Source organism: Oryzias latipes, chromosome 6 (genome assembly GCF_002234675.1).
Source record: "Oryzias latipes chromosome 6, ASM223467v1".
Classification (NCBI taxonomy): domain Eukaryota; kingdom Metazoa; phylum Chordata; class Actinopteri; order Beloniformes; family Adrianichthyidae; genus Oryzias; species Oryzias latipes.
The window spans coordinates 28,925,555-28,952,587 of NC_019864.2; the positions used below are offsets into that span (position 1 = coordinate 28,925,555).

At 40.1% G+C, this 27,033-nt stretch overlaps 2 protein-coding genes across 6 annotated transcripts in view; one reads left to right on the forward strand and one right to left on the reverse strand.

The window, feature by feature from the left end:
• Positions 1–1,139: 1,139 nt before the first annotated feature.
• mlycd (malonyl-CoA decarboxylase) lies at positions 1,140–17,242 on the reverse strand. The gene is made up of 5 exons (XM_023956061.1): positions 16,635–17,242; positions 12,530–12,642; positions 8,837–8,993; positions 8,318–8,470; positions 1,140–2,071 (listed from the first exon to the last, which is right to left on the reverse strand). Exons 1-5 carry the CDS (start codon positions 17,172–17,174, stop codon positions 1,526–1,528), a joined length of 1,509 nt encoding a protein of 502 aa, XP_023811829.1. The 5' UTR covers positions 17,175–17,242; the 3' UTR covers positions 1,140–1,525.
• A 2,063-nt stretch (positions 17,243–19,305) lies between these two features.
• The window catches only part of LOC101159011 (DNA topoisomerase I, mitochondrial), a 35,253-nt gene continuing 27,525 nt past the window's right edge, over positions 19,306–27,033 (forward strand). For 2 of the 5 annotated variants that reach the window (XM_023956062.1, XM_023956065.1), the window contains exons 1-4: positions 19,306–19,448; positions 19,640–19,758; positions 21,526–21,580; positions 22,754–22,797. In XM_023956062.1, the coding sequence (XP_023811830.1) occupies positions 19,649–19,758; positions 21,526–21,580; positions 22,754–22,797 (209 nt within the window). In that variant the 5' untranslated portion in view covers positions 19,306–19,448; positions 19,640–19,648. Of the gene's footprint in view, positions 19,449–19,471; positions 19,541–19,639; positions 19,759–21,525; positions 21,581–22,753; positions 22,798–27,033 lie in introns of those variants that run through there. The other 3 variants (XM_023956063.1, XM_023956064.1, XM_023956066.1) reach the window with 3 other exon arrangements.

The following is a 27,033-nucleotide window of genomic DNA, read 5'->3' on the forward strand; positions in this document are numbered from 1 at the left end:
GGCCACATTCATTTTCAAAGCCTGCTTTAAATTAAACTTGTTAAACACTTAGAAAGTAGACTGGACTACTATTTCATACATTACTTTTCTTCTCTTTTTTTTTTAAAATCCTGAGCCTATAAGGTGGGGAAACAGATTTTATCAGCTTCTGGCTTGTTCATGGAGGACAGACGCAGCTTTCAATAAAGAGAGAATCAGATTTTAATGCTACAACTGCCCACCATGAGCAATTTCTATTTCTATTTCAAGGGGAAACATGGGCCTGAACAAATAGAAGTTCTTTCTTTTACAATAAAACAAAATCCACAAAAGGAATTTATGATAAAAGAAAATAATAATAAAAAAAGCCTGTGGCCTTAGAAACCAGACAGATCCACGTCCATTGTTGTTCAGTAGGGTGAGGAAAAACAGGCATTTTTGCATCAGTGTTGTTTCCATGGCAACCCATACCACTGTGTCCATCCCATGCATTGTGAAAGGCATGCGCTGACGCTGATCTGTACATGTCTGCTCACAAAGATGCATGTCCCTTTTTTTGTCGCCAGCATCTCCAGAGATGCTCACATGCGTCTCTCAAGGGCATCCTTTAATCAACCGTCCTCTTTATGCCTCTTTATTCCCCCACCACGCACCCCCCCCCCCCCCTCTACCCCCCACTTCACAACTGAACACCATCAATCTAGCCATTTACTTTAACTTTATTTCTCACTCCATTAGTTTCTAGGACACAGAGCGGCGCAAAGAGTGGGAAAAAAATGAGGGAGGGTGGTGGAGAGGTTGAGAAAAAAAATGGAAAGAAAGTTTGGCTCCTTGGAGAGATAAAATGTAATTTCACAGTCAACTTGCTGTGATATATTATTTCACAACAATGGGCTGATATGAGTTCTGCTTGGCACCTGTACAGAGCAGTTAGGACATCCGGGATGGCTCTCCTGAGGGGGTGCTAACACGTGTGGGCGTCTGCCGGGGCAAAAACGTTAAAAAACATTACAGTCCAGGGTCGGCGTGAGCAACTGCATAAAACGAGCCGCTTATGAAACACAAACATGAAAAGAATTCATGTTTAGTCATACAGGGTCTTTGTAAGTTCACGTCTTCGTGTTTAGTGCAGGTGTAGACAAACCCAGAGGAATGCAAGATGAAAGAATCTCAATATCATTTATTCCAGGAGGTGCCTTCACTCCGGCTTCAACATCACACACACTGTTACCCGTGAGCGTGCTCTGGCATTGACAGATGCCTTGAGCTTCATTAGCGGAAGTCTGTCCTGCGAAGCTCTCACTTGATAATATACAACTCCGGCTAAAAACTAATGAAGCAAAAAGCAGATGGGATGAGTTACATCATGAGGGAATTGCTTTCATTTGGTTTCAAAATAACACTTTAGGTTAAATTCTGTAGTTCTTCTTTGGATGCAGAAGCTCCTTCTGATATGAGGGCAAAAATCAACGACATATTAAACATCAATCAGGTATTTACAACATGTGCAATCTATGCTGCAACCCAAAAACGGCTCTTGTTTTTGTCACAGTTTGCTGTTCTTCTGAAACTGGGAGACCAGTCCCAGCACCTGTTCTGAAGCCGTGACCACTTTGTTTTGAAGGTAGAGGGCGCTGTTCTTGGATGTCTCGTTCAGGAAATAACGATAGTTCACCATGATCCCACAAGAGTTGGCCACGCCTCTGGGGCTGGTGTCAGCGCGCCAGTTAAGCCGCCACATGGTGGCCCCGTTCTGCAGGTGGAAGTTGGCCACCGGGTTGAGAGCGTAGCCCCGCCTCTTTTCCCCGTACAGGTACCAGGCGCAAAGACGCATCAGGACGGGCTCCAGCACACCGCTTAGCCTCTCTGAGCGCATCCACTCTCCGCTGCTGATGAGTTTACGGAGCGCCTCGGTGGCCTGGCTCCCCGGACTCGAGTCCGTGGCCTGCTCCACCTCCTTCCACTCGTGCTCGGACAGCAGGTCCGTGCCCCTGTTGTCCTTCCTGTACTGATTCAAGAGGCCCTGAAGCCAAACAGAGAAGCCCGGGATGGGAGACAGACTGGAGAACTGAGCCATGTGAGGGAACTCGCTCTGAAACAGAATAAGAGAAGTTCTACATGAATTACAAACTCAACCCAGACTGAACTGACTAAGGAAAGCTGAAGGCCATTGCGACAAAAACTCTATCAAATAAAAAAGTTAGGGTAACGCCAATTTTTTGTATTTACAAACAGCTTATTTAAACTTATAAATGTCTTTATAAGCAGATTAATACCACATTTCTCATGGTTGTTAATGTCTTATAAGTAGTTTATTAAGGAATATCTTAATGTATTTATAAACAGCTTTTAAACTGGTAAGTCAGTTGTAGGACATTTACAAATGCTAATTAATGTACTTATAAGCAGCTTAATAAAACATTAGTAGTGCTTGTTAATGTCTTATAAATACTATTTTAAGGACACTTATTATAAAGCGCTACCAAAGTAAGTTTAGATTTTAGGCAAGATTGTAAAATACGAGATGCTGAAGTAGCAGAAAAGAGTTGTCATCGCAGTGTCAGAGGTAATGAGGTGAAATTTAGCTGTCGGGTGAGTTAAGCAAAAGTCCTTAAGGTTTAGTTACAGTTACACAAAAGACAATTCTGATTGGCTGCAGGGTGTCCATTAAAAAGTGATAAAAGACAACTATGAAATAAGTTCCAGTCAAATTGCTTGACTCTTCTATATTATTGCACTGGTCCAAATGCCAGTTGGTAACCGGAACAACAGAAACACATGCTTCATGAGCAGTTGTGGATGGAAAACATTAAAGCCTTGAACACCTTTTTATGGCCCATAGGCGCTACCCGCCTCCATAGCCCCGCCCCTGACCCAGCCTCACTGGCTGAGCGACTGGCGGCCTTTCTTTTGGTTTTATCTCCATAGCAACCGTTTTATCTTTTGGTCGCCTGATGGTAACGAACAGATGTGTGTCATTTGTAGAAGAATCTGCAAAAGCAAACTTTTGGATAACCTTGCTACCTGAGCTCTTTTGTTAAGTATTCCTGATACATCTACATTATATGTCATATCCATTTTTTTATTTTCCCAAGAACCCAGTAAAAAACCTGTGACTAACAGGGGAACGCCACTTTTGCCAGCTCTCAATGCTAACGCCGTTTAAAATCTACAAACTTTAAAACCAACATTTTCTTTCCAAAGTAGCTTCCCAATGATGCTCGAGGAGTTAAAAAGTGATAGATCGAAATGCCTACAGGAGTTTTATTTGTAGCCTAAGGGGATTTTTTTTTAAAAAGTTTAAGGTGGCTGCCTCGTTCCGAGGTCAAAGACTTTGGTTGTGGTTGTAGACTTAAGCTGCTGTGGGAAATTTTGTACAGATCACTCGAACAAACGTTTTATTTTTTGGTGTGAAAATGGGACAATTGGGGAATATCACACTTTGTCACAAAATGGCCTTCAGCTGTATCTCCTGTGGCCATCCCATAATAATTTCATAACGTCCCTTTGGATGTCCCGGATACGTATGTTTTGTTTTCATTAGTGGATTTTGAAATATATTTTTTAAACCCTATTAGAAACGTTTTCCCAATTTCATCTTTTGACTGTTTGTCCCGCTGTGATGCCTTCATTTTTTTGGGGGGTGGGGGGTCACTATTTCAAAAATATTCATGGGTACTAGGTGTGTTCAAATTTTAGTGAATTTTTTAGTATGTGGCGGGAGTGAATGAAGGGGGATTTGATCCCTTTAGGCCGGGATGGCTCCTGGACAGTAGAAGTTTAAAGCAGAGTAATCATTATGTTCTTACATAAAAAGACATTTTAGAAATAAAAAATCCCAAGATGCTAAATATAAAAGTGCTTGCAAATATAAATGAAATTTTACCACACATTTTAGGGTCAGGTACTATTTTTTTTTTTTTTTTTTTACAAGAACCCAGTCGCTGACTTTTGCATTCATGAGCAGGGAGATCCAGGAACCCCCCGCCGCTGGGGGGAGGACTCTGAGAGGGTCGACGAGGAGTCTGCTGCAGTGGAAATACGGCATACAAAGGCTCAGCCAAAGTGTCAAAACACAAACTACATTTTCTTGTTTGTGCTCCAGCTCGACCCTTTAGGTCCTCTGACAGGGATTTCATTACAAATCAACTCCACTGCTTCCTAATCTTTTCTCTGCTGATGGAGATGGATGGGGCCCCAATCCATCCCTTGTTGTCATGCCTTTCTCCCTCTGCATCTCCATCTTTTCTTCCCGGCCCACACATCAACGTGTCATCCACTCACCCGCTTCATGAACTCACTGTCCTTTTTCTCTCAAAGCCAAAAAAAAAAACATTCACACTCCTCTCCAAGGCTCATATTCGGGCTTCAGTGTCTGTGTTGATAAGTGATGGAAGAGCGCGGCAGGTAGAAAAGTAAAAGGCAGAAGATGAAAGTGGAAGTGTCAGACAACCCCGGGTGGAATACGCCACCGTCTGCCTGGCACTGCAACATTGTTTGCCTCTCTTCCTCTTTGATTTCACCCTGCCGTCATCTCAAAAAGCGTGCTGTCTCACTTTTCGTGTCCTGCTGGCTCGCTACATTGTGCTTCTCCTCACTCCATCATGGCAGATTTTACCATCCTCGCCCCGAGCTCTTCGGAGTACGAAGGGTCAACAGGAAAGAGAGTGGTGGGAATGAGTATGAAGACTGCACAAAGGTGTTAAGAGAAACAGGAGGGAAGGCCCCGAAGGAGGACTAACAGCGCCTGAACTGTGCTTCAGGGCCTAATCTGCACAGGAAGGCAAGAAATCTTTTCTTCACCTTAAATCACGACTTTGACCTTTTCATTCCCACTTTATCATCTGTCCGTCATTACAGTGATCTTTCTGTGGCAGCAATGTTCCTCTCTTTTCCTTTATGTGAGGTAAAGCTCTGGAGAAAAAAACGCTGGACCTCTAAAGGTTACAAGTATTTATAAATGTAGCTTTCAAGTAAAAAAAAAACAGCACTGACAATGGCGAGGTTAGACGTACAATTCCCTTTAGGTCCTGAACAAATGTCTGCATTAATGCTCAACACTGCTAAATCAAGGTAAAAACAAAACAAAAACAGGTTTAAAGTTGAACAGAGAACTAAAATTGGCATTTGAAAAAACATTTTCATCAAACAAGCCCTAAAGCTAACAGGGACATTGGTGCTTCTGAAAGTGCCAGGTGGCATCAAGTGAGGCAGATGTCACCTGGACTACAATAAGTCTGCTTCAAAATCCTAAAGGATGGATTTCTGACTGACACAATGTGAGAGGTTCAGATCCCGGACAAGCCCCTAAATTACTTTATGGCCTTTTAGTGTAGCTTTGGCCACATCATAATCCAAACTCCCCTCTTGAAGGCTGTGTCACACTAACACTATGTACAATTTGCGCATTGCCCACGTATGAAATTTCCGTCTTATGTGATACATGTGTGATATATGTTCTTGCGATCATCATTCATTGATGTGTGCAGATGTTCGTTGAGGATCTTGGCCAACGGGGCCTTACGTAAATTTTGGTTTTAAGCTGTTCAAAATTTTTCTGTCTGTTGAGAATTATGCATTTCATGCATAGTTTACGTTTTTCATACACAATTTATACAGAAATTATACGCAACTGTGCATGATTCTTGCTGACCATGGTGCTGATGCAAAGTGATTTCGGCTTAGTGCTCTGAATGTCAAAGTAAGGAAATTCAATTAAGCACGAGTTTACGTGTTCTTTGCATGGTTAGATCATACTTCTATTGTGATTTAACGTGAGTCTTTCATGCTACATCTATGAAAATTTCACATGAAGAACCACAACTTTTCTCACCTTTTCCATGTATATTCACGCATGACAAATTTTTTTGCAATACGTGCCAAATGTACGTAGCGGCGGTGTGACACAGCGTAGAGACAGGGCAGAACAACCTTCCTGTGCCTTATCCACAAGTTTGTACTGAATCAGCAAACTCCACATATAATTAGGCAGGCCCGATGTAGATGCAATGTGCTCAAAAGTGCTAAAATAAGAGTTTACCTCAGATTACTTAAAAAAAAAAATAAGAGACACACGAAGATCCACAAAAAGCTGCAAGATCCCATTCTGACACAGATGCACATCAATTGATCAAATAAATGTATTAGATGTATTCAAGCTGTTAAACAATTACTAAATTTGCCTTAAAGATTTGTTTGTAGATTTGGCCAAAAAGTGAAATTTCAGGTTACAGAAGGATGGAAACCATTTGCGGAGCGTTTCATTTAAGGTGTCGGCCCATATTTTTACCTGATCATGTCTGCAGGCCATTTATTTTTTAAATGTCAACAAAATGTTCTCTCCTTCCAGGATTAATACGTGCTTGCAGATAAAAATGTACTTTACTCCTTAGATTGCTGCTTTTAATGTCAAATGGATCAGACGGTTTTGACATTACAGCAATCCGGCAGAAATATTTTCATAGAATGAAGGCGTGACATTTTTCTGACTGTTACAGCTAAAATCTACCACATATTTTTTAACACCAGCGAATGGAAATTCTGCTTTACTCTTCCACATGGAGAGAGAGAAGCAAAAAGGAAGCTCGCATCACATTTTAGAGTTTTTAATCTAAGGTCACTTAGCTATTTTCTGAATTCTTTCATCAAGACGTGATTAAAAAAGGCATTTGTAAAGCTTTTAATTTACATATATTCAATTTTAAGCACAAAACATGGAAGACAGCTTGTTTTCATTAGTAAAAATGACACTAGGTAAGCCACTGACAGCAATCCAAATAGTCCTGTTATGTGAATAAATAAAGCTGAAGCGGCCTAAAGCTGATTTTACGAGGATATGCTGTAAAGTGTTTTTCCCCATCTGTTGGGTAGAGTGGCTTATAATGCTTCATTCAGGGTTCCAATCATTAACAAGTGCAGGGTGAAGTGGCCCAGAATGAAGGGCCCTTGTGTTCTTATTGAGAGAGATGCAATAAATGTCATTGCTGGCTGTCTGCTGAGTGCGGGTTTTGCTTTTGTGTACAGTAATCTGCAAAAGTTCAGACTCCCACTTTAGCCTTATATTAAAGCATAATTAAACCATCCAGTCATAGCACATCTTTTTTGTAGGACAAAGAACCTCGGATGAATTCATTTAATAAAAATATTGACGAAAAAACGAAAGATTTAAAAGAAGATTTGAGCCTTCAGGTGTGTTTCAACATGGCAGGAGAGAAAGGCGTAAACATAGGATTTTAAAAACTGTTTCCACAGTTCTGTATTCTGAAGATTACTCAGAAGGAAGCAGCATTCAAGGAAGTTACCATTCTTTCGAAGAACTGATGTCACAGCAAGTTCCCCAATCTCTGAAGTGTAGTTCAGACCCAACAAGCTTCCCTGAGCATGTTTATGTCAAAGTCCACAGGAGCAAAAAGACCAAATAATTACAGTTTATGTCACCTGAAGAAATTCTATTCTGTTTGGCACAAAAAAAAGGATGGCCTCTGAACAAACCAAATGACCTTTTGAAGATTGTTTCACCGACAGCGAGACCAAAGTGGAGTAGTTTGGCCCAAATTCAAAGCAGCTTTTCTTTCCCAATAATCCCAATTATCAAGCATGGTGGTGGAGTGGTAATCATTTGGGCTCTTTTTGCAACCATGGAACTTTAGGAATTGTTTTTGTTTGTAATTTTATTGTTTTAACCACATTCAGGAATGGCAAACACCAATTCGTTTCATTGCGTCAGCCCTCCCAACCCTGGAAAAAACCCTAAAACAATTTCCTTCTGGGTTTTTCAACTTAATTTGACATTTCTTTTGTTTATGTATTTATGGGTAGCAGCAACTAACAGTGGCAAAAATAGCAAGATAAATATGCAAAAAGGAAGAAAATAATTAAAATCTAAAAGAAAAAACAACAACAACAACAACACCCAAATTTGACCCAATACGTTCGATAGAGCTAATATTCAAGCGTTACAGACATAAATGTGATTTTGTGTTTTTAAATGACTGAGGTTTGCTCAGAACTAAAGTCAGGTTTTGATTCATAAGGGAATGCAGATGTTTGCACATGCCTGCATGAATTTGGAACTTAAAAACACAAGGAAAGTTAATGAAAACGGAGATAAAGCATCTCCTTTCACAGTTACGTTCCAATTAAAATCGCAATTCCACACAGATATTTTAGTATTTGACAATAGAAATACTAGAGTGACCTTTGATTTTAAGCTTTAAAGTTAAGATACATTTTATCTTGTTTCTACAATCCATAAAGCTACTTGAAAAAAACCAAAAGGTTTGCAAATGGAGCTCCTGTTTGGTTCTCCAGTTCATTGCTTTAGCCTCCTTTTACACACCTGCAGTTCGCGCACCACCTTCTTGATGAGGTAGTTGCCAAGCTCCACTCCTTGCAGACCCGCCTGGGTTGAGGAGATGGAATAAAAGATGGCAGAATTTATCTTGTTGACATCCTCTTCTGAGTCCAGGGTAGCAAACTCACGGACAATACTCTGAGGGAACAAGCACACCTTTGCTGAGTGACCAAAATAAACCCAGCATCTCGACACAAACCCATTTCTAGGCTGCAGCGCTGAAGCTGGAAATAGTTACACATGAATTGTTTCAGAGCTCCTGGCACAAGAAAGCAGGAAAGTTTCATACTTTGAAATATTATCAAATATCAGCGTTGTGAAACAGAGCAGTTTTCTCACACAAAACCAAAAGAAAAAGAATTGAGGGCTGCTCCCACGGGGACGTGCAGTTTAAAGCGGTTCCTGTTGTTTTTCCACACAGAAAAATCTCAACAAACCTCAAAATGACGAGGCAACATAAGCAGCAGAAAAAAACAACAGCAGCTTGGGGTTATGGCCTCAGACCTGAATATTATTGGAGATTTCCTCCGTCAGCGCCACATGGAGCACCACCAAGGGTTCCCCTGGCATGGCAGCGTGGGTGAAGGCATAACAACGCCGATATGGACCCACCCGGCGTTTCAGGTCAGTCCAGTTCCTCACAGGATGCACCGCCTCATACCTGGCAGAGGGGACATTGTTGACGGTTTGAGTTTGTCATTTTCTTAAATGGTTTTGTTACATTATCTGAAGTTTACAAAAAAAGTGGGTTTGCATCCATTTAGGTTAAAGAGTAAGGTCCCAGGGGTCACTCCAGCCTTTAGGCCGTGTCACACAGCAAATACGTACATTTTGCGCACTGTTCACGGATGAAATTTCAGTCTTTCGGGATACATGCGTGATAAACGTGATTCATAAGTGCTTCTTGCGTTCGTCATGCCTCTATTTGTGCAGATGTCCGACAAGGGTTCTGGCCGACAGGTTTACCTGAAATCAGTTTTGAGCTGTTCCTAATTTTTGTTTAGTTCAGAATTACTCAGATTATGAGCATTTTACATAGTTTATACGCAATTATTGGATAAATCTTCTGCAATTGTGCGTGAATTCTGCGAGATGCATATGCAATCTTGTTGCTTCCACGTACAGTATGTCTATTGGGCTTTTCCCGCATGTACACCAACGTATAACTTATACTTTGTGGAAGATCGGGTCTCCCGCTAGTCTTTTGCGTAAAGCCACTCTAGACCGGCGCCATGCCCTTCTCACGGATCTCCCCAGCCGTGGCTTCCACGGGGGGGTCCGCCGTCTCAGCAGGCTGCCTCTGCCTAGCAGCTGACTGAGAACTAGTGTGGATCAGAGGAATCCGACAGCTGCATTAAAACAGGGTGAGGGCCTGCGCCGGGAGCTGACCATGGTACTGACGCGATGTGGGTTTTTTTTTTCTCCCAGTGCTGTGAACGTTAAAGTGAAAAAATGTAATGAAGAGCGGGTTTATGTGTTCTTTGTGTAGTTTCTTCGTACTTCCTTTGTGGTATTAACACGGTTCATTCTTGATACATCTATGAAAATTTCACATAAAGAACCACAACTTTTCTCTCTTTTTCCACATATATTTACGTAAGACCAATTTTCATCCGACACAGCCTTTAAAGAGCTACCAAAGGGCATCAGTTTAAAACCAGGACCTCATAGGTTTAGTACAAAGTATTTTAAAACTTTAGACAGAAATGTTTTTAAACAGAGAAGCAACAACTTTGAAAAAACAATGTAGGTCATTTAATTACTACTACAAAGAGGAAACTGGGTTTTCAATCCAATTGTTTTCCGTAAAATGTTCCATGCATTTCATCTCCTAATATGGGTCACTTTCTGAATTATAATTATGACACATGCATGTGGTGTTTTTATTATTGCAGAATAAAAAAGTGCATTAGGTAATTGGATCATTCTTTCAGGGGGGATCCTTTTGATGATAAACAGACATAATTTGATTGATGCTTGAGGATCAGAGCTTAAAAAGCTTGTGTTTTTATTTTACATGAAAACTGAGAGCATGAAATAAAGTTCTAGTGAAGCAAACTCAACCAATTGTACACCGTTTCATTATTATTAATGTATTATTTAGGATGTTGAGTTGCACAGTTTATGGAGAACTGAGGAATACTAAGGAATTTAATGAACAGATGTTGTAAAAAGGTTTTTAGTGTAACAGTTCTTACTGCTTAAACTTTCTTGTGTGTCTTTAGCATCCAAACTTGAATGTTTTTTTTAGTTTCTTATGAACTAAGTCACGTTAAAGAAAAGTTCCTTATTTAGAAGAATCGTGTATAGAACTGATCTGAGAAGTTTTTCTTCAGAGAAGCACCATCAGCGTCAGAAGGACCGGTCCATGCTCTTACTCTTTGACACTTTGGTAAAGCCTAAATCCTTTTTGGCTTTTTGGATTTGTTAACATTAGGAATCAGCAATTCCCATCCTCTTATCCTCCAAATTACAGTATGTTTTATTATCCCACCACTATTTGTGTTTAAGAATTAATTAAAAACTTTTAATTTGGACGTAATCTCCCGTGAATTGTAACAGCATGCAAATGTTAATAATCTGGTTCTTCCATTTAGACGAAGGTTAAGGTTTCATTTGCTTTAATAATCATCGAAAATATTCTCTCTGTTGAGAATGAACCACTTAACTCAAGACTGGTTTTAGTCTGGACCTGAATAACTTCAGGAGGAAAAATCTCACATACAATTCTTAATAAATGCATGAAGTGAATTCATTTCTCTGCTCTGTCTTTTATGTACATGAATATTGATCATGGTTCAAAAGTAGCGCCCACACTTTTTACATTTTTTAAAAAATAATTGGGTATTTACTCCACATCATGGTCGTGCTAAAGCGGAGCAACTGTGGCTCAGGTGGTGGACCAGGTTTCTGACTAATCCGAGCTGCTGTTTTGGCACAAACGAAGGGAAATTACAGGCCTTTAATGCATTTGGACAGTTGACTAAAAAGCTGTTCTGTAGACAGGTGCGAGCCATTGCTTCATTATTCCTTAATCAATGGAGCCAGTTACAGGTTCGTACTTGACTTCAGAGGTTTGGAAGCTGCAGAACTATGGAAACGGCAGCAGTGCACTTAAGAAGCAGAAGTGAAGACAAAGCAGGAACACTGAGTGCCGCCTAATTGACAGGTTGTTACATAAGTGAATCAAATTCTACATTTCTGCTTTTAGTGTTTATTGATGATGTGGGGGAGGCTGGAGGAAGATGAAATTATTCAACATAGTAGAAGTATTTAATCAAATGCTGCAAAATTGCTTCGAGCTTGTTTGTAAATCAGGATTAACGTCTTTGAACCTCAACAGATAAACTAACTGCTTATTTTAGGTGGTAATTGCTTTAGATAAATGGAAGATAATTTGACAGCAGCTTCTGAAAACTTAATTTTAGGGAAACTTTTTTTTTTGGGTGGCAATGCAAATCCTTGACCCTTGACCCATCTCTGCTAAAAATAGCAATGAGAGAGTGGATTTAGATATACATTTTGGCCTCTAAAGGACCAGAAATAACACTGTTAATGGCATTTATTAATATGTTAACATGTTCTTGTAGCAGTTTTCTCTGATGCTGGAGGACATATTATTAACATCAAAGTTGCATTTCTGAGTATTCCTTTGTTCAAACTATAATAAATCAGGGGCAGATGGGAAAAAAAAAATGCAGTTTGATAAAGATCTAAACTGTACGGCTAACTATTGCTCGCCATTTTTGGTGCACCGGTAATGTAAGGTCGGGGGTGTGAAAGGGGGGGTGGGATGCTCTGCACCAACGGTCCCGCCCACAATTTAGAGGTGAATTTCTAAAGAACTCCTGCAGAAACTGTGTTCTAGAAAACAGCACAGGGTTTTTTGGTTTGGGCTAAAATCAGCATCATCATAATTAAAATACTGAAAATAGTTCAGAAGATGATCAGAGTGGGTCTCTAAAAAGGGTTCATCGCTTTTATTAATAATTTTGTGTTTTTTGTCTTAAAATTCATCTTAACATATCAACTTGAATTTAGAGTGATTTCCGTTCCGGGTTTTGCACAGAAACACAAGTAGCAGCAGGTAAGATGTTCTTATGGTAACTGACCAAGTGATTTAAGATTGTAACTAAAAAAACAGAGCTCAGACAGGCAGAGGGAAAGGCCGTTTGAGTGGTGCATGAATGTCCGTACTGGCTGATCTTCTGCAGGATCTCGCATGGAGACTGCCAGGTGATCCTCTCCAGCCTGAGCAGACCGACTGAGAACCACTCAGACAGCAGGCTCTTCAAAGTGCCGCTAAGGTCCTGGAAAAGAAAGAAGAAAAAAAGGACATTTTAAAACGATGCAAACACATGCAGATGAAGAAAAAAAAAGATAAGAAAGAACAGGAAGGTCACTATATAAGGACTGCACAGAATGCCACTTTACAGCAGAAATAGAAAACTGTTAACAGCACTTCTACTGAAAGAGATCAAAAGCTGCGTTTTTACTGAGGGACAGCGAAGCTGCTTCCGATTATCTGCAGAAAATGAACAATTCCGGCCTCTTATCTTACACAGTGTGCCGGCTGTGGGTCCCCTGCTCTTTGTGTGCCGTTTGAATGTTTTCACATTATGAATAGTGATTTGCTGGAGTTTGCGATGGGCGTAGAGGGGGCACTTCAATAAACACCTTGCCATTTCAAAGCAGGCCTTTTCCTCCAAGCTAAGGTCAGACTTCATTTCAAGCAAATCTCTTGCAAACAGACAAACAAGCGCGTGTCGACCACACACTCCAGAACATAAATACAGCTCTTATTGGCTCCTTCCAACCAAATCATTTCTCTTCAGGCTGACTTTAATGCCAGCTTGTCAATCATTATAATAACTAATATAAACAAGCACAATGATGGCCGTAGTTAGAAAACATAAATAAATAAATAAAGCCACTTTTCAGTGTGGATTTATCAGATCCAAAACTAACTAAATTTGAGCTCCATCACCTCAAACATACTTCAAACCTTCCAGCTCAGACACGCTGCAAAATTCTTCAAAGCAAAAAAGCAAATCAAAAGTAAAAAAAAAAGTTTAGCAAAACTTCCATCGCCGCTTTTGTGATGAAGCATTTGTATTCCTCAAAAGTGCCTGGAGGGAAATAATCTCTGATAATCCGCAGCTGTTATTGATGTAGAAAAGGACCGGCGGTTAGAGAATAGAGCAGCAGAAGCCCCGGGAAGCTAACTCTCCGCCACACAAAGGGAAGATCAAACACAGATATGTATTCCATTGACCCCGCAGAAGATGAAGTCCTCCGAGGCCCAAGGTGAGGATCCGGGGCCAGCGAAGGAGGCGGGAGCCAAAACTGGAAACCCTGCACTCCATTAAATCAAGCGGCACTTTTTGACACTGTAGCTGTAGCAACGAAGTGAGGCGATAATGCTGTTAGATGACACCCAACCTCTGTTACAAAGACCTTCTTTGCATTCGGCTGCAGTTATTGTGAGACTAAGCTGAATGGTTTAGGTGGCGGCAGCTGGAGTCCTCAGGAGGCCAAATGACCACCAACCAAGTGTCTCCAGGTGAAAAAACTAAACTTTTACTCAGCTACCAGCCCCGAAAATGGACAATCACAGCAAGTTTTTTTTATCTGGAATACAAAAAAAAAACACCTGAAACGACTTTTGGATTTGTTTGTAGATTTTGAATCTTTTTTCTAGCCCGAATAGAGATTTTGGCTCCATTCTTCCACTGTGATGTCATCTAGTCTGCAAACTTTGGCACGTTTTTCAATAGGGTAACGTGAAATTGTTTGCTCTAATCAGCCAGAAACAAAGCATGATTGAGAAAGTAATCTGGGACCGCTGCGCAAAATAAAAACAGAAATTCTTCCCAGCGTCTTAACCTGTCTTCCGATCATGCACACATCAGATCGGCTGAGCAAGACGGTAATCAAAAATAGAATGCCTGAACAGGAGAAACTGTAGTCTGCTGCAAAACTCTAGATTCATTTCTTCAAAGAACCACTAAAATTCCAACTTCCTGAGCGCCAGAACCTTCCGTCTCTCCTTCAGTTCGACAATCCCCCTCCTTTGATGGCCAAGCTCGTCCTCCTGCCGGTTTGCGCATACCCTCAATTTCTAAAAGCTTCATATTTACAGTGACCTTTTCCTCATTTTTCAGCTCAATCAATTCCGGCAACAACAACAAGCCAAGGCTGCAGGCGGGGCTTCGCCCAGAGCAAGGTGGTCACGGTGGAGCACAAGGGCTCTGTAGGAAGCCTGGACCTTTGCAAGCTATACAAGCTCTCAGTGGGCATGAGGCAGTGAGATTAAAAGCATCTGAACCACCTCACCGCAGGAAACCAAAAAACTACATAAAGATACGAGAAGGAGGCACTCAGTCTGGTTCTGTCAAAGCCAACTTCAGCTGCATAAACACTTTAGGTTCGAAGAAACTGTGTTTCAGAAATATATTTACAAATTTAACAGGATATTTTTTTTACTAGAAATCAATTTGCTACAAAAGCAGCTGGCAGATTTATATTCCTGAGCAGAGAGGACAAGTTTTTTTATCACTTACTGATGGCAGAAACATTTGCTTTTCCATTTTAATTAGTAAATTACTCAGCAGACTGCATTACACATAGGATTTTTTAAAGAAAGTGTGTTTTGTTTTGTTTTTTCTGCAAAAAAAACAGACTGTTTGCATTTTTCCAATACAAAATAGGAACTTTTGAGTTCTGGAATGCATCTGCATTGTCACACCGCAGGAGCTTTCGGCTAATTACAATAATAATTACAATTAAAGAGCCGCTGAAGGCCTCTGTGACACATAAAAGCAATTATTCCAAACACAGAATTATACCGAGCCAATGTTGGATTTATAAATCTAATTATAATCTAAAGTAAAGAGACTGCCACATGCAGCAGAGTTGTGCTCATCTGTATGCACCAGGTACATGGAATAAAAAGCTAGTAAGCATGCTACCTGGAAAATGAATGCTGCTACACTCCAGGATCAGATTGGATTAGAAAAAACAGTAATTATATTTCACTGAACAATGAGGTACAAGGGAATGGCCACGTTTTTAAAACCCCACACAGAGTGTTCCCAGTGCTCTTTTAATTATGAATCTACAGTTTTTAGCCAACATTTAAAAAATAACTTTAGGTTTCTAGGACACAGTTTCTTCAGAGCAGCAGAGGTTCATTCAAAATTTGCTTCTGGTTGTGGGCGGGACTGTTGCCGTGGAGAAACCCCACCCCTACTTCCCGACATCCATCTGTTTACACTCTCTCTTGCTAGCTTACAGCCCCTCTTACCCCCCACCATACGTTACCGGTCCAAAAAATAAAAAATTAAAAAATGTGAGCAATATCTGAGCCATCCAGCCGTACAGCTTTGAGTCAGATTCCAGCTCGGACAAGGAAAACAGAGACGTACATGGATCTAGTCGTCTCCAGGTGGATGCATCAGAATGGAGCAGAGCAGGGAGCCCAGCGTCTTTTCTTTGACACAAATAGGCTCTTTTTCAAACAGCATTTTTTTTGGCCGCTCCTGATTCACAACAATTTGAATAAAGAAATACTCAGAAATGCTAATTTAAGCCCAATTTTCTTAATATTTGTCCTCCATGCCCCAAGAGCATGTTAAAAACACAATTTTCATCTAGGTGGGTCTTTAAGAAAACGTAACGAGAAGGGCAACTACCACAGCAATCGTGCCACAAACTTTCTTTCCATCACTTTGAATGGAAAAGACTAAATACTTATAACCTCTTCAGTTTTACACGCTTTCGGTTTGTGGTTTCAGAATAGGAGCTTCTGCATAAATATCTTTTTACTGGAGATCTTTCTAGTAACTAACAGCTTTTATGAAAGGCAGTTTAGACAAGCCGTGTCTGTTTTACTGTTTGGATGGGATGTTTGGATGGCGGGGGGGGGGGGGGGGGGGGGGGGGGGGGGGGGGGGATTATGTTTTAAAAATATTCTGCAAAAATCCATGATCCATGTCATGAGCTCAACAAGCGATGTCAGGAGGAACCAAAATAACCAAATTCAGCACATTTTATGGGGTAAGCCTGTAAACTGGAGTAAAGGTCATCAACACCCGTGATGCAATATGAACCATGGGTGGGGGGGGGGGGGGGGGGCTACTCATGAAGGTTAGCTATGCAGGCAGCTGAGCTCAGCCACTCCAAACATCCAACTAAATACAATCTCAAGGAAAGAATGCAGGACTGTGACGTCAATCCGAAATAGCGCGTTCTCCAACTGAGCCACGCGAGCACCCGTAGAAAATGTAAACAAACAAGTTACCCTGATCTGCGGACTTTCGCTGACTTTGGATGCGATCAATTCAAGGACGTCAGCTCGGAGGTCCACCAGAAACTTCACACCACCTTCGACCCTGCTTATGTGACAAAGCAGCTGCTTGTAACGGGGCGTCAGACTGTAACGGAGCCGGTCTTCGACCTGCAAGATGGTTGCCAGGTCGCGCTGCTGAGTGTCCAGCAGCTTCACAGCCAGCTCCGAGACGCCTTTGTGGTCCACTCCGTGGTCTCGAGACAGCTTCGTCAGGAACTCAGCTTTTTCAACTTTGTCTAAACTTCTGTAGAAGTGCATAAACTCCAAGCTGTTGGACTCGGGGGGAGGCGGGGATTTATCTCTCGTTTCGTAGGAAGGTAAAGGCACGACAACCCTCGCCAGGATCTCCTCCATCCCCGACGCGCGAACACGGACAGAGAAGCGGCGACAAGCGCCGACGGCCGAGGCCTCCCGGGAAACTTTAAAGACAGCCCTGTGACGCCAGCACCTCACGCTGCCACGAACAGCGTGAATCGCTCGGTGAGGTATCATCGCAGGACCGCGTGAGCTGCCAGATATAAGGGTCGGATAGCTTGCAATCACTTCCGGTTCTCTTAAAGAGACAGTTTGGTTGTCATAGCAGCAGACACGGAGATGAATATATCTTACAAGAATTTGTAACAGGATTCAATGTGACTAAGAAAAGCTTGATTGATTGATTGATTGATTGATTGATCGACTTCAAGCATTGTAGTCAATACAATAAAAAATTCACACTGGTTATGCCCCCCTTTTGAAATACTGTATTTCTTTTTTATTTTGTGTATAGACTTTATGTTACTGTATTTGTGTTTCCTACTTTCCGCTGTTCCAACATTCTAGTGCAATTGTACAAAGAGTTGGTTTTGATCATTTAAACAGTTGTATAAACCAGCCAGAAAAATGTGTTGGTAAATTATGTGAGATATGCAAATAAACAACTAAATAAAGTCAACTTTGCAATTAATTCAATACTGAATTGAGTTTTTTTATCAGTTTGTGTGTATGTATGTATTTTTTATTCTTAACTACCTCAGTAATCTGGATAGGTCTAGACTAGGCCTGCACAATAAATCCCAAATGTATTGCTATCCCAATATCAAGCTATGGAATATGCACATTGTAAAAGATGACAAAATTTGAATAAATGGTTACCTTAAATGTGCTAAAACAATCTTATAGCAGCTTGAAGTGTTTACCAAATTAAATAAATCCTTTTATGCTTCTGACCAATCAGATGGACGCCTTCACGTTGTAGACCAAACGTATGGAGCTCTTTTATATCAGATGTTGGCCTCCTATGTAGACTAGGGTTGACCCTTATTTAAACTAAACTGTTGCAGCGAAATGGAAATTATGTCTTTGATTGTTTTGCTATTTGTTCATGTATCACAAATTCTATCGTCATCGCAATATTGACCACTAATATTGCATATCGCGTCAATGGATCTTGGTTCATCTTCTTTAATTTCCCATCATTGGCTGTTGTCCAGTAGGACAGCAGTTGACCTGTGATCAAAAGGTGGATAGATTTTAGTGCAGGCGGGATCTGGAGTGAAAATATACATGTGGTTGAAGTGGGATTAGATCATCCCTTGATGTGTGTGTAGCGTATGGGTCGGGTCAGGGTTTTTTCAGCTTTATTTATCAGAGTGCAAGTATACAACAAGAGAACAAATGCGGTATACAGTGTAAAGACCATAGTTTTTGCAGAATGGCAGTAGTTTATTAGAACTCCTTCCTGACATCTATCTGTTTACACACTCTCCTTCTCGCCTATGGTCCCTCACAACCCCAACCTAACGTTACGGGTGCAACAAAAATAGCGAGCACTATAGTAGTAGCACAAGATTTATTTAAAATCAAATCAACATTTACATGAAATTAAATATAAGTGGTAAATTATTGGGTATGGAATATATTGGAGCTGTCCAGCTGTAGTTTTGAGTCAGATGCCAGCTCAGACAAAGAAAACAAAGATGTACATACATTTAGGTGTCTACAGATGATTCAGAAATGGAGCGGAGCTGGGAGCTCGCCACCAACTGTAGCTTTTACGTCACAACAAGTTTTTTTTTCAAAGGTATGTTTTAGCTCCTAATTTAACACAATTTGAACAAAGAAATACTCATAAATGCTATTTTAAGCATCATTTAGATAGACAGACAGACAGCCAGGCAGGCAGGCAGGCAGGCAGGCAGGCAGACAGACAGACAGACAGACAGACAGACAGACACTGTATTAATCTCCCAAAGGAGAAATTCAAGTGTTCATGGTATTCATGATGTTTTATGATTACATTTACATTTTTTAATATATGATTTCACCAGAAATAAGAATAAATTCATTATAAAAATGATCTCATTGTGCTGATTGAGTTTCTGAAAAAGAGTGCAGTACATTTTCTCATCTGTAGGAGGAAGTTGGTTAATATTTACACTCAGCACAGAATATCATCGACTTATTTTCGGACCTATTTTGGGCTCCGTAACTGAACCACGTGGTGTTATTGTAATGTTTTGTTTTCAATACATTTATTTATTTAGCAACAATCCGTTCTACAAAAATTTTACTGAAGGTAACGGTTTTATATTCAGAGGGGATACACAAAATGTTCAAACACCTGGAAACGTTTGTTCTAGCCAATCAGAATGCAGCTTTGGATGACGCAAGCTCCAGTCTGCAGCAGTAAACCAGCGCGCGCGGCGGAAACCTCTGTCTAGCACCGGAGTTCGGAATAAAGCTGCAGATTTTAAAGAAACGTCTCAGTTTTCAGCAAAAATAGCGGTGAGAGTTTAAACGTTCTGAAGAATCTCAAATGGTTCAATGTTTTTTTTTCCTCATCAAATCTTCTTCGTGTACTGATTGCTTCCTCGAAGGTTATAACTTTTACCGCGCGCTAGCAAACTTTACGGTTAGGCTTTTTCAATTTGTTGTGTGTGTTCTTCTTCTATGGTGACCGTCTTCACTTCTCTTAGGTTTGAAAGATGGGAAGAGAGAAGTGTGTGAAAGGAGAAGAGAAGGCCAAAGGCAGAAAGCTGAAGAAGCTGGATGGCGGCGAGAGCGCAGGTGCCTTTGGAGATCTGATCAATCACAGGTGAGTGATGCGGGGAAACAAACATGGCGGTCCTCCGAAAATATGCACTTCAGCTCACTTTCTGATGAGGTGTGTCTGAATTCCTTCCCTACTAACTACACAGTGCACTATGTAGCGCGTTTTCCATTTCATAGTGTTGTCCGAATCTACAATTCCAAAATCGAGTGACCTAGAAATTTCCCAGAAGTCTCTGCGAAAAACCAGTGTGCATCGATGCTCACAAGATCGGCGAATATAGACCACAATGCATTGCGTCGGAACAACTTTTTTATCTTCAGATGACGGTGGACTCATAAGTAATTGTCGCAAAAGGCTCATCAATTCGATTTAACTTCATGAAATTGAACGTCATGTCCGCAGTTTAAAAGAAAAAAAGTAGTGAGCATGGTGTCAGAATTGCTTTAGTGCCGCACTATATAGTTTTTTTTTAGTAGTTAGGGATTAGGGTGGGAATTGAGACAGAGAGAGAGAGAGAGAAGGGGGAATCGGTTCGGTAGTCTGACCCAATTGCAGCTCATCCATCATCTGATAACTTTGACTCTTGCAAAAGCAGGAGTATTAAACAATATCACGAAGAAACATTTAAATATGTGCGCCACCAAACCAAAGATGGAGAATAAAACCGCTCCACTGGCTGAGCTGTTAGGCAGGTTAGTGGCATTGAGTGCATGCATTCATTTCAGAGTACAGTGGGCACTCCATCTTCATATGAATAAATTAATTTACTTTGATATCTGATGCGTTTATTACCATGCATATATGAGCAGACAAATGAATGTGGAGGCATCTGTCATTGGCTTGTGTAATTGATGAAAGCGGGGAGATGAGTAGACACCTGTAAGTGCCAGTGGCAGCAGAGCACGTTGCTGTCTGTGAGAGATGGCCTCATGTTATTTCATGGCACACTGACTGAATTAGTGATTAAGGATAAACTCATCATCATCATCATCATCATCATCATCATCGTCGTCCTCGGCCACAAGAGTCCTGGAACTTTTTAATTTTTGTATTTTTTTCCTAACCAAGTATGTCCTCACTCAGATGATTGAAGTTGATATTTCTGTATTCTGAAAAAGTGCATAAAGGAGAAGAAATTGCTGCTTATGACTTTTTTTTAGCTTGACGGATGGAAAGGTCAGGCTGAGAAGAAATATGTTTGGGGAAATACTTGTCTGTTTGGTGACATTTTGGTGCATAGCTGGAACCGAATGAGCCTAACAAGTCAGATGTGTGTTTAGCTTGTTTGTTGCATTCAAGGAGTCCGATTTTAAAATAGCTCAAATTTAAATTCTTGTTTGGTGTCACTTGGCATTCGTTGGAAAATGAAGCTACCTGCTTCAAGTTACGCCGTTGTAGGATAACACCTGATACGCCTTCTTGCACGGAAACGCTATTTCAAAACAATAATTGAACTTTTGTGTTGCGCTTTTGATAAAAATGCAAATGTCTGATTTGAACTGTATTAAACATTCAGCTCTGAGAATAAATCAGCTTTTATTGGTTTTTTTCTGTTATGCCTGACCTGGCATGCCTGATATTTTTATTTGCAATGCCTGCTTATAGACAAACAGCTCTGACTGATTTTCTGAAAGTTGAGTTGTTGAGTCTAAAAAGAAACATTTATGGTTCACTCTTTGTCTATAGAGAAAAAAAAGCTTCTTTTTTTTTTAGTGGTAATGACTTGCCTATTTGTGTTCTTGCATATTGCTGACCTAACATAACTTGAATTTTTCTCATTTTGTTCTTTTTTCTTCATTTTCTTGAAAGCACAAAACCCATTAAACTCACAGAAGAGGCGAACAATGAAAAGTCTCAAAAGAAGGTAAAACTTGTTCTTTAAGGCCAACCTTTTACCTTCCAAGTATGAGATGTCAAGCTGGTGTGTTACTTTGTTACTGAAGTGCTAAAGCTACACTTTAGCAGTTGTATGAATGAGAAAACAACTTGAAGTTGTGAGTTTTTACCCAGTCTGAGTGCAGTGTCACTTTCGCAATTCTTAACCGTTTATTCACCCCTTTAACACCAGAACTTTAGCTCAAGTATTGAGATTCTTTCGACTACCGTTTATGCAATTAACCTGAGAAAAGCAGCCTTACACTGATTTGCATTACGTTGGTAATCTGTTAAAGAGACCTAAAACGCTTTTTTCATTTAAGTTCTAGGAAGCACTTTTTTCACCTTAAAGACTGATCACAAAAAGGTCATGTCTGTGTTTGACGCTAAAAGTGCAAAGTATAAGCATGAAACTTTTAAAATGACTGGCCTTCTTCAATGTTGGTGGTACTGGTGGAAATAATACTGGTAGTCACCAAAAAATGATTCAAAATGATGAGACGCAGCAGCCAAATGGATAAAGTTTGTAGCCACTTTGACTACCTCTGGTAAAACTCGTGTATCGAGTTTTATCTTGATGTTTTTTCCTAAACATTTAATGGTTTTTATCAGTTTCATTGGAGATAAATTAAATTGTAAAATACCTTCCTTAATCTGTAATAATAACAAACGTGCAAACAGCCGTGTACAAATAATTCCGTGGTCCTAAAGGGTTTTCCCTGTTTGGCAGTATTTACAGAAATGTTTATGTTTCATGGCCTCATTAAGTCAAATCTGATCCAGTCAGAGAACCACGCTTCTTATATAACATTTACTATTCGTGCAAAATTGGGCAGAACGACAAGTGTGGGATAATCACTAAGGGTTAATGAAGTGCTAGAGTGATGTCATCCTGTTGACGTGATTGTGCCAAGTACTTTTGAATTAAAACTATTGGCAGAGAATTCCCAATCAACTAAAAATATAACAATTCTGCATATTTCAAGCATATTAGACAGTTGGTGTTAATGGTTGCATTTATGTGACTTCAAACACCCTAAAAAGTGTGGAAACGAGTCACAAAACTGTTTTTGGTTAATCTTTCATTGGCCAGTTGATTTTTCATTTGAAGTTAATTCCAAAACTACAGTGTTTTGGAATTAACTGGATTGTCCTCTCATAGGTAAAGACGCCAAAGACGGAAATCCAGCAAGTCGGCATTTCCAGGTAGGAACAATCGGAAGTTTGCCAGAAGATGTTATAATGGATGAGAAGGACCGCAAACTGACAAGTTTTTTGTTTGGTTTTGCTTTTCTGTATTCTTTGTGATGTTAAAATGCTTTTCTTTTGTCTTATGGTCTTGAGGCTTCGGCCCGAAGTCTTTTACTTGATAAATTTTGTTAAGCCATCCCTGAAAATGAATTTGAGTCTATACAGAGCACGACTATAGGAAGCTTGTCAGTAGGGTAATAAATGAGCATGCATTGTTTCAGTGGTTGGATGAGCAGCAGGAAGTTGCCTCCATGGCAGACGGTGGCTGAAGGCCTGCTGAGTGTAATCTGTCTCACAGCAAGTGTTTTCATGCTGTTGCAAATGGATTATACCTTAGATGTAGATTTGGCTCAGTCATTTCTGAGGAGACATTTAAAAAAAGATTCTGGGTTTCAATATTATTTTTGGAACAAAAACAGTCCAAATGTAAAATATCTTAACTTTTAAGTGTGGCTCCTCCAGGAAGAACCTGGTTTTGATTTGGGTTTGGGATGACATTCAGAACCTCAAATGTCAGGAAATCTTGAACTGTGATGAGCCGCGCCTGCCACTGCTTTATGCAGTAAAAGGTTAGGCAGAGGGTTGAGGGTTCGAAGTTGAATGTTATGCTCCTTTATAAATCCTTCACCAGCCATTTGGGTCGATTTCTCGCTGACCACAACCCAGAAGGAGCCACAGAGTCAAACTTTAGAAAAATAAGACACTGATTTGTATTTATGTTAGTGTTACCATTGTGATAAACATAAATGATAAAGGAATAGAGGAAGTAGCTGCACAACTTAATGGATTCATCAAGATGCTCAAAAAGATTTCAGCTATAAAAGATGAGTTGTTTCTCATTCTCAAAAAGCTTTTTATACCAATGGCATTGGATGCAGTTTAATTTCCACAGATAGAAATTCAATTCAATTCAATTTTATTTGTATAGCCCAAAATCACAGCAACAGTTGTCTCGATGGGCTTCAATGTGGTTGTATATGCGTTGTTTCCACCAGCTAATGGAAGACAGATTTGTCCTACAAGGAAAACACAAGCAATCCTCTTAACCAACGAGTCCCATCCAAACTAACGCGTGCGCTTTGAACTACAGTTTACACCAGGGGTGCCCAAGTCTAGACTTTGAGGGCCGGTGTCCTACATGTTTTCCAACCAGACAACTCCTTATTGGCTAAACACATCGGATCCAGGTAATCAACAGCAGTTAAGGCAAATTCAATTTACGCAATCCTAATGGATTCTGATGTCGAGAGAAGCGACTTTGTGCCGTTATGCAACACATTTCGTTGGCTGCAAAGGCACTTTCCTTTTGTTAGAATTAGCGGGTTTATGTTGCGGAAACATTTCAGTACTGTATAGTGTTGCCTATCAGTGTAAATCTACTTTTCTCTGCTTCAGAAACCACTGGAATTTTGTTAATTGCGCAAACTGTTTTAAATTTAGGATTATTCGAAGAATGTTGACACTGCAGCTGAGACTCTGGCGTTAAAGGATTAAGCAATCCTGCAAAGCTTTCTTCTTTTTACAACACTGTTCTGCAGTTGGCTGACTCGTTATGGTAGTAGGGGGACATTTACTAAAGGCTGATTTACACTTGTCCGCCTGCGATGCGTCTCTGTTGAGTTGACAAAAATGAAAACGCTCATTAATCAATCAGAACATTAACATCACCTCCGTCATGTCTGCATCTGACAGCCGTCCCTCCGCAATGCAAGCGTTGAGCAAAAGTTTTATTTCCAGTCCGTTGACGCATCCATTTCATGATAAAAGCCGTTGTACTTTAAATAAGAATTTATAAAAAGAATTTTTTTAAGGCGATGAGCCCGTGCGACTACATACATTAACACAATGGATAATACAGTTGTCCATTTTCACCATGAATGACAAAAGTTTAATTTTGGAAGTACAAAAACATGACATCATTTTTGACACAAAACAAGGACTTACTGAGGAAGGAGAGGACATTGGGGCCTGACATCCCCTAAGTTTTGGATGACCTACTTGCCACTGGGGTGGCAGGACAAAGCACTCCACTGGGGGCCAAGGGGTAGGGGGGCGGACCAAAGACACAACAGAGACATTGCAACTGATTGGTACGAGATGGACTCCCAGCACAACCAAAGGGAGACGCAACGCATCAGAATATAGAAATGGACCAGTGTAAATCTGGCAAAAAGGTAGATTGTTTTCCAATTCCAGTCTTTTCTGTGTTGACAAACCTACCCCCACCTGCATGTGTTTCTGTGCATAAATATGACACAGAAAGGAAAATAAATTTGTTTTAATTTACCCTCAATCCTTTTTATATACCGTATTTTCCGGACTATAAATCGCTGCGAAGTATAAGTCGCACCAGCCCAAAAATGCATTATAAAGTAGAAAAAAACACAGATAAGTCGCACTGGACTATAAGTCGCATTTTGACTGAAAATTTATTTGACAAAATCTGAGACCAAGATATAATAACTTGCACAAACTCATATGACACAATCATAGCAGACTGTTTATCTCATAATTTCACAGTAATTCTTTCTCATATTTATTTATTCCTTTCATGAAGCATCATTGGCCAACTAATACTCTTGTTTTCATCCTGTATTTGTAGAAACAGTTGTCATTTTTATTGCATTTCTGAATCTATGAAATCATTGGAAAATAGAATATTGTGTTTTTAGCCTTCAAGATCTTACTGTAAAAAAAAGTTTGCTGATTCTCTGAGTCACTTAACATACTCTTAACACTTAACATACCTCATACATCAGATTGACCCAGAAACATCATCTCTGTTCCTCACAAATGAACATAACAGGAGGGTTAACAATGTATTTATTTCAATTTATTTCTAAAATAAGTCGCTGCAGAGTATAAGTCGCACCCCTTGCCAAACTATGAAAAAAATGGCGACTTATAGTCCGGAAAATACGGTAATCTATAATACGAAAATGACGCCTTTAAAAGATTTTTTTAAAGGGTTAGCCGATAACTGGGTTTTGCACACTTAGTGCAGCTGGACAGTTGGGGCCTTGCAGCAGACTCGTGTAAGAAACATAAGGCTAATAGAACCATGGAGCGTAAATGTCAATGAACTCGCTGACCTACAAGTCTTAGCGTTTTATGGATCTTGGTCAGTAGTACAGTTCAGACAATTAAAATAAAAGTCTTGTGGAACTCCACCTCTTCTCCCCCCACAGAGCATCGTAGCTCAGCTGCTTTTCTCTTGAATTTGTGTAGTTAATTAAAAGCATAATAACGTAGAAAAGGCCTCCTCCTGTGTTTCAGCTTTTGTGTCACTAAAAGTTCTTGTCTTGCAAGCGTTTGGCCTTTCATAGAACTTAGGAACATTGATGTGACGGTAATTTTCCTGGGATTGAATGTGAATGTGACGCGCTGTGATAACTGTTGGTCTTAAAGATTCATATTTACTTCTCACTCTCCAAATCTCTCCATCCCTCAAGGGAGCCAATATGGATTCATACACAATGGAACCCTTTTGTAATTGATTTAGTTAATGTCGCCACATTTGTGTCATTTTAAGTCTATACATTTTAGTTGCAGACATATGTTATCCTCAATTTGACCATCTTTGTTAAGCTAAATCTTGGATGTTATTTTTTTTAATTGCTAGCTTTGCTGAAGAAGAAAAAACCAGAAGATCCCTTTTCTGACTCACCATTTCAGACAGAAAAGAAAACATGAAATCATGCCAACATTAAATCTGACTTGTGTGAATCAAATGAAAAGAATGATATTGTGATTGCAGTCCTGTACAGCACCAGTAGCCCAACACTAAACCAGCTAATGGCATTAGTTCCTTTCAATGTTTTACCCTCGCAGCATGTCCCAAAGTTTAAAAGAAATGTGTGTGTGTGTATAATCTTTTTTATATTTTCAGTGTATTGGAAGCCTATTTTCTTTAGCTGTAAATGCATCGTCTTTTTAGATGTTTAATGCTGATCTCATTTAGAATGCAGCAAAGACCAGATGGAGTTACAGGGCAGGAAAGGCTAATTGCCTCCTATCTGCAGTCATCAGGTCACACTTTGGCAGCACACAAGGACTGCGTCGACTTAGCAAGTCTGCTTCGTTGTTGCTGCCATTCTAGCTTGTTTCTGAGGTTTAGTAAATCACTTTTAAAGTATCCTTTCTCAGAATGCACCATGACCAAACACCAAGCAGAACCTGGACATATTTATG